The 7,816-nt window shown below is 42.2% G+C and overlaps 1 protein-coding gene across 1 annotated transcript; it reads left to right on the top strand.

The window, feature by feature from the left end:
- The first annotated feature begins 2,666 nt into the window (after positions 1–2,666).
- On the top strand, positions 2,667–3,738 carry LOC116075153 (olfactory receptor 2H2-like). Its single transcript, XM_031348167.1, has one exon. It carries the CDS (start codon positions 2,800–2,802, stop codon positions 3,736–3,738), a length of 939 nt encoding a protein of 312 aa, XP_031204027.1. The 5' UTR covers positions 2,667–2,799.
- Positions 3,739–7,816: the final 4,078 nt, after the last annotated feature.

Genomic DNA, 7,816 nt, shown 5'->3' with positions numbered 1-7,816 from the left:
AGAGAGAGAGAGAGAGAGAGAGAGAGAGAGAGAGAAAGAAAGAGAGAGAGAGAGAAAGAGAGAAAGAGAAAGAAGGAATAGAGGCTAGCCATGAGCACATGGAGAGAGAGTAGGGAGAGGAATGGGAGAGAGGAGGGAAGGGGTGAGAGAACAGAGCTGGAGCAAGAAGGCAAAAGCAAGAGCGAATTGCTTTTTAATAACACAAGAAGTGCTAAAGACAGTATAGGAGAACTTAATATAAATGATCTAAATTAGAGTGGCTGCCCTTAAGAAAGGGGTAGGAAGTGAGTGTGTTCAGGAGAGGCATGGAGATGGCTTCTAAGCCTTTTGAGGAAATTATTGTGACAAATAAAGCACTTAAAAATCAGGATCTTCCCTCAGAGAGAAAAAAAAATGGGAGGAAGAGGAGAAGACTCAGAGTTAAAATGGAGGGGGAAAGATGCTACAGAACTTCCAAGCACACAAGAGGGGACCTGTGAGGAGGCTCAGACCACCCACCCATTCCCTCTGCAGATGGCACAGAACTTCTAAGAACTCAAGACTGCACCTGTGAGGAGACACAGCCCACCCATCCCCTCCACAGGCCCCGCCCATCAGCCTGCAGGGATCATGCTTCTCAGATGTCCCAGTGACTTGTCACTCACTGCCTGCTACCTCCAAGGTGAGCTTCAGTGCCCAGGATCCCCTCTTTTTCTCAACAGGAGTATCACTGCCTGCAGGATGCATCACTGTTCTCTACACTCCTGTTTCTCCCCCATGTCACTTCATGGCTTTCCGTTCTGGGGTTCTGTGGTTATGCTCAATGTCCTGCTGGGTTTCCAGACCACTCACCTTTCCAACCTATGAGTTCTGCAGTATGGTCTGTTCACATTGTCCAGTAGTCAAAACTGAACCCTTAGCTCAGCGCCTTAGCTACTACAAAAGATGGCAACAGACAGGAGAACTGTACAAAGCATGTCAGTATTCACTGGATCCTATGCAAAATACCATACTTGATAAAGGGCCTTACTGGGACAACAAATTAGGAATATGGGTTGTATATGAGATAACAATAGTAAGCTATTTAAATTCAATTGCTGCATTGATAGACAATTGTGTAGCAGATCATACTGAAATGTGAAGGAGCATAACAGTATGAGCAGCCTTTTCCCAAGTAATGCTGAATAAAAATAATATATAAACACGTTAAGAAAAATCAGTGCTATATGTCTTTAGTCCCAACTCAGGAGGCAGGGGTAGGCAGATCTCTGAATGTGAGGATGCCCGGTCTACGCAGTGAGATCCAGAACAGTCAGGGACAGAAATTAAGGGGATGGGGGTGAAATCAAAGTACAAGTAAATAAAAATACTAAAATTTGGTTAATATCACTTATGGTAATACAGGACTCATTGTAGCTGCCTTGCAATCTGATTGTAAATTTGATCTTGGTTGAAAATAAAAGATTTGATTTCAATGTGAAGGAAATTAAACAAAATTAGGAAAAAACAGGACTGTGTTTGGATGCCCCAAATTAAACATAATGATAATGAAATAGGAGTATCTCAAGCTCACAGCTCAACTGGGCTACATACTCAAGGTGAAGCCAGTACCACTGATAATGTAACACTGTCTCAAAAAGAAAAAGAGAGGAAAAATGATGTGTTTAAGCTACATCATTAAATGTTAAATGGTATTTTATATTAAAGGAAAAATAAAATACACCTTCTTCAGCTGTCCATGTCTAAACCTCTTCTTTTTTTAATTTTTGAAAAATGACTTCATTACAGAGGCCAGGCTGCCCCTCACTCACAGCTCCTCCTACCTGAGCTAGCCCAGTGTTAGGATTCTATGTCCTTAAGGAACTGTGTCATAGAATTAGGTAAGAATCATCATAGAACTAACACTGTGTTTAGCTTTTCTTCTTCCATATTTGTAAGATAAAATGTTGAGGAAAGATCTTGCTGAATAAAGAGAAGTTATTTACTTTTCTTTTTTAAAAAGGTTTATTTATTTATTATATGTAAGTACACTGTAGCTGTCTTCAGACACTCCAGAAGAGGACGTCAGATCTTGTTAAGGATGGTTGTGAGCCACCATGTAGTTGCTGGGATTTGAACTCAGTCAGTGCTCTTAATCGCTGAGCCATCTCCCCAGCCCAGCATTTGCTTTTACATTAGTAAGCATAATGATTGTTCTTAAAGAGTGAGCTCTATACTATACTGCCCTGAATCTTCCTATAATTTCTGATAAAGAATAAAGTAAGTTAACTAATCTCTCTGGAAACTATTTCATGTAGAGGAAAATCTCAGCCACAGAACAGACATGACTCTCTGAGTGACTCTCCTGAAAAAGCATACCAAAGACCAAATATGAGCCATCAACAAATCCGTGTCTACACTTAGAAAATGAAACCAATTCTGCACTAATGTTTACCATCAAGTCAATGATCCAACCAGTTGCTTATAACTGCTGATACTTGTAAAGAACAAAGTCCATAGTTGCAGTGTTCAGATCATACATGGTACTCAAGAAATGTCTGTTGAAACAATGAAAACTAACTGATCAATGAATCCACGTTTTTCATCAGCCTCCTTTGCCCTCAGGTGAGAAGTCAGAAGTACCAGAGGAAGAATCCACCCATTTTTCAGGACCTTCCCGGATTCCTCTCAGCCGCTAGAAAACATTTGACCAGAAGGAACAGGGAAAAGGAGGAAGGACACGTGGAGGGCAGAGGGAGAAGAGAAACACCCACCTCACTTGCTTTGGCAAGTAGGCAGGGTGTCTTACAGTCTCATCCGTCCAAACTAGACACAGAGACCATGGTCAACCAGAGCTCCCCTGTAGGCTTCCTCCTGCTGGGCTTCTCTGAACACCCACACCTGGAAAAGGTTCTCTTCGTGGTTGTCTTGTGCTCCTACCTCCTCACCCTCCTAGGAAACACACTCATCCTCCTGCTGTCCACCCTGGACCCCAGGCTCCACTCTCCAATGTACTTCTTCCTCTCTAACCTCTCCTTCTTGGACCTCTGCTTCACCACAACCTGCGTCCCCCAGATGTTGCTCAACCTCTGGGGCCCCGCAAAGACCATCAGCTTCCTGGGATGCTTTGTCCAGCTCTTCATCTTCATGTCCCTGGGGACAACAGAGTGCATCCTCTTGACAATTATGGCCTTTGACCGCTATGTGGCTGTCTGTCAGCCCCTTCACTATGTCACCATCATCCACCCCCGCCTGTGTCGGCAGTTGGCAGGTATAGCTTGGGCTATAGGTTTGGTCCAATCCATAGTTCAGACACCTCCCACCCTCAAACTGCCCTTCTGTCCCCACAGGCAGATAGACAACTTTTTGTGTGAAGTCCCGTCTTTAATTCGACTCTCTTGTGGGGACACCACCTACAATGAGATCCAGATGGCTGTTGCTAGTATCTTCATTGTGGTTGTGCCTCTGAGCCTCATTCTGGTCTCTTATGGTGCCATCGCCAGGGCAGTGCTGAGGATAAGTTCTGCAAAGGGACGCAGGAAAGCTTTTGGGACCTGTTCATCCCACCTCATTGTGGTTACCCTCTTCTATAGCTCAGTCATCGCTGTTTATCTGCAGCCCAAAAATCCCTATGCCCGAGAGAGGGGCAAGTTCTTTGGTCTCTTCTATGCAGTGGGCACCCCCACACTCAACCCTCTTGTATACACCCTGAGGAACAAGGAGGTAAAGAGGGCATTCTGGAAGCTGCTAGGGAGAGATGGGGACTCTGAGGAAAGCTGAGGAAGAAATACTTAGTATACTTTCCAAATTAAGATGAATTTAAACCTTTGTTAAAAAAAAAAATTGAACTCCCAAGTCCACTTACTCTTCCATGCCTATCCAAGCCACAGCCTTAGACCTAGTGAGTGACAGGCTATAGTGGAGGGGGATGGGTAGTCAGAAGGAGAGAAGCAGAATCAGAAGATGAGTGGGAAGAGTGCTAGATGTTTCTTCCAAAACAAAGCATTCTTACCTGGACTGATCAAGGAGACTCATCATCTGACTCAAGAAATTTAGAAGGAACAGGAAAAAAAAATCTTACAAAACTCAGGAAGTTCATGAAATTTACAGGACTCTGATGATTTCTCCTTGAGATGGCATAACCAGTAAACAATTGGAAGAAAGAAACCTCTCCAAAGATCTAGCTGCAAGCAATTAATATACCAGACCCTAGTGACACAACTTACATGTGTCCTCATCCATACTTGAGTGAGGCTTTCACTGATACAGCTGTAATATATTGTCCATTCTTCTGTAACTACAATAAACAAACTCAATGGTTGACCAACCTGGACTTAAATGGAATGATTTACTTGGCCTACCTTTGGTGCCCTATCTAGAATGCGTTTGTATTTATTGTTATTTGTCTACGGATGAGGGAGAGGAAGAAGACAGAGAGACACAAAGACAGACAGAGACAGAAAAACAGGGGATGTATCTTTAATTCACATTCAAAAACATAGTTGATATTTATTTCTTTTCCATTCATTTTGTTTCACTTCCCTTTTATTTTGTTTAGAGGTTCTCAATGCCCTTTGAACATTTTTTTTCTAGCTGTCCATATCACTATTCTATACTTCACATAGGGTTTTTGGAACACTGCTGTTGTTTGTTGTTTTTTGTTTTGTTTTTACTTTTTTTCAAGACAGGGTCTTTTTCAAAAGCTTTGGCTGTCCTTGAACTCACTCTGAACCCCAGGCTGGCCTCAAACTCAGAGATCTACCTGTCTGTCTCCCCTAAAGACATGTGGCACTTTAACATGACATAACCCACAGCATGTGGAGTTTCTTCTATAGTAAAACTAGAAAAAAAGCCAGGGAGACTCCCATAAAAAAAAAAACTAGTCCAGGGACTTTCCTACTCGAAGATGAGAGAATTCAGAGAATTGGTACTCGTTTTAGAAATGTAAGATACACACCTAGAATAAGCACTCTCTCCCTCTCCTTGTCCCTTCCTGTGCCTCCAACTCTCTGCCCTGGCAACCTGGCCAACTATGCACTGGCAGGTAATGGCCGACCTGTTTTTATCTCATGGAGGCTCTGACTCAGAACTCCACAATCTCTCCACACAGCTCAGTAAGTTCCCACTCTCGGGTCGCTACCTCTACAACCCTGTGCTTCAAATCCTCCATGGCCTTTGCAGAGGACATCAGGCATACTCACGCTTTGACGCTGTACCTTTCTCTCTTGAACCCAGAGGAGCCACCATGTGAAAAAAAATGCAACATAAACTTAGTTCAGAAACAATGGCAACTCAGTCTCTGGGCTCAACAACTAAAACCTAATCTTGTAAGCCTTATTAAAATCTGATTCCTCTGGTGGTGAATCCTTGAGGATCCACCATGATCCTGGGAAACTCTAGCAGCTACATCTTACCCTTATGCTGTTCCCATTCCAAAAGATCTAACTCTCTCCTGCTTCCTCTCTTCTTCCATCCAACCCGGAAGTCCCGCCTACTCACCCACCACCAGAGATTGGGTTACCAAAAGACCTTGGATCCTTGAAGCAAGAATTACAGGCCATTGTGAGCTACCAGGGATAGGTACTAGGGTCCAAACTTCTGTCCTTGGCAAGAGTAGCAAATGCTCTTATGCATTGAGCCATATTTCCAGGCCTCTGAATTCTTATTTATTGATGGTGCAGTTAACATTCGGTGAAAGGGAAGCAGAGGACTTGGAATATACCTCAGTGGAAGAACATTTGCCTAGCATATGTGAGTCTCTAAGTTGAATTTTCAGCACTAGAAGAAAACAAATGTGTTAAACAGCCATTAAGAGCATGTTCCAGCACCCATATCGGAAGGCTCACAACCCAGGACCAGGGAATCTGACACCCCTGGTTACTATAAACACCTGCATATACATATACCTACTTGTATAAACACACACAGAAGTAATTAAAAATAATAAAAAATAAATATTTTTCTGAAATTCAGTAGAGACAGCATAGCTGGGTGAGAAGCTTGGGAAAATCTCCCTAAAAAGCATAATTATATCTAAAATAAAAAAAACTCACCATTTCAAGAACTGGAGATGAGCCAAAAGCAGAAAGTAAATTCCATTTATTCAAAATTAAAAAAAAAATTACTAAGCCTAAGAAGGAACAGTTTCAGTCTGAGACACGTTAGTCAGGAGCTGATCCCAGCATGCCTCCAAGGAACAACGTTATTCAGATATTTAGACAGGCCACAGGGATCAGGAGCTCTGGTGAGGATAGAGCTGCTTTTGTTTGGAGCAGACATTAATAGTAATAGTAATAATAACAATAATAATACACACTTGGAAGCTATCAAAAGCAACAATGTCTCAGTGGTGTACAACTAGAAAATGTCAACAGAGTAGCCAGTCTGAGGTTGCAGTATTATTTTCAGCAAACTGACCTGCAAGTTAGCCAGAAATGTAACAGCAAATTCTTAAGATCAAGTCAACTAAAGTCTTAATCCAATTTAGCATAACTCTGGTGTCTGGAAAGGGTAAATACAAAACCCTATGTGCTGTTTATCTTGCTGAACACGGAGATAGAAAATAAAAAACAATGTGGGTTTATAAGCTGCCTGAACTTGGAAAGCATTTCCCAAATTACTTGTAAACCCATCAGAAAAAGGTGGGGTCTGCAATTCTGTAACCCCAGGCTAGCTTCTTTGTTGATATTTCCTAGTTGTTTGCCACTGAGGCATTGCTGTTTTTGATAGCCTCCAAGTGTGAATTACCTTTTTCTGTGTGCCCCAAATAAAAGCAGTTTCATCCATACCAGAACTCCTGATCCCTGTAGCATGTCTGAATAACCTTGTTTCATGCTGTTGGTTGAGGCGTGTTGGGACCAGCTCCTGACTAACAAGTCTCAGACTGTCCTTCTTTCTTAGGTGCAGTTTAAGCACAAAACCTCCAACCAACTACTGGCTGACCGAAATCAGCTTTCCTTCCCCTGGAGAAATACTTAGGAAGCCCACCTCAAGAAAATTATTTGGGTTTGTCACGGCAGCTCATATCTGTATCAAAACAAGTAATTAAAGTTTAGGTGTAGCCCAATGATAGATAGAACACATGTTTAACATGCTCAAGGCCATAGGCTCAATTTTCAATAATAAAAATATAAAATAATTTTTTGAAGATTTACTCATTTTATGTATATGTACACTGATGCTGTCTTCAGACACACCAGAAGAGGGCATCAGATCTCATTACAGATGGTTGTGAATCACCATGTGGTTGCTAGGAATTGAACTCAGGACCTCTGGAAGAGACCCAGTGCTCCTAACCACTGAGCCATCGCTCCAGACTGATAAAATAATTTTTAAAAGTTGTTATCACTTTTTAAAAGTTGAGATATCAACAGCTACACAGAGGAAGAAAAAAAAAACTCTCAAAATTTACTCACCAGAGAAATTCAACAAATAAACATAAAAAATCTGTGGTTGCCATCTATTAAATGAGGGTTGTTACAAATTGAGAATTGTTGCATATTATCCAAAATATCCAATTGTTAGTGGTGCTTTGTGGCACATGCAAGGCTGGGAAGCACATGAGAGGCTGGGAAAGGTGGATTGTCTGGAGTTCAAGGCCATCCTGAGTTACATAGTGAGTAATATGTCATACATTGGTACCTAATAAGACCCTATCTCAATAAAAGGTCCAGTTTCAACCCTAAGATGAAGGTGTTTATGTGCATGCGTGCATGCGTGCATGCGTGCGTGTGTATGTGAGTTTGTGCGCGTGCGTGCGCGAGTGCACGCGAGCGCTCGTGTGTGTGTGTGTGTGTGTGTGTGTGTGTGTGTGTGTGTGTGATGTACACATAAAGGAGGGCTATCAATAAAGGAGAGG

Source organism: Mastomys coucha, unplaced genomic scaffold, assembly GCF_008632895.1.
Source record: "Mastomys coucha isolate ucsf_1 unplaced genomic scaffold, UCSF_Mcou_1 pScaffold3, whole genome shotgun sequence".
NCBI classification, from domain to species: Eukaryota; Metazoa; Chordata; class Mammalia; order Rodentia; family Muridae; genus Mastomys; species Mastomys coucha.
The sequence above is the reverse complement of the archived record's forward strand: the minus strand, read 5'-3'. Positions and strand labels throughout refer to the sequence as shown.

Excerpts from the sequence above, each read along its gene's own strand:
- LOC116075153 (XM_031348167.1), top strand. The coding sequence starts at position 2,800 with ATGGTCAACCAGAGCTCCCCTGTAGGCTTCCTCCTGCTGGGCTTCTCT.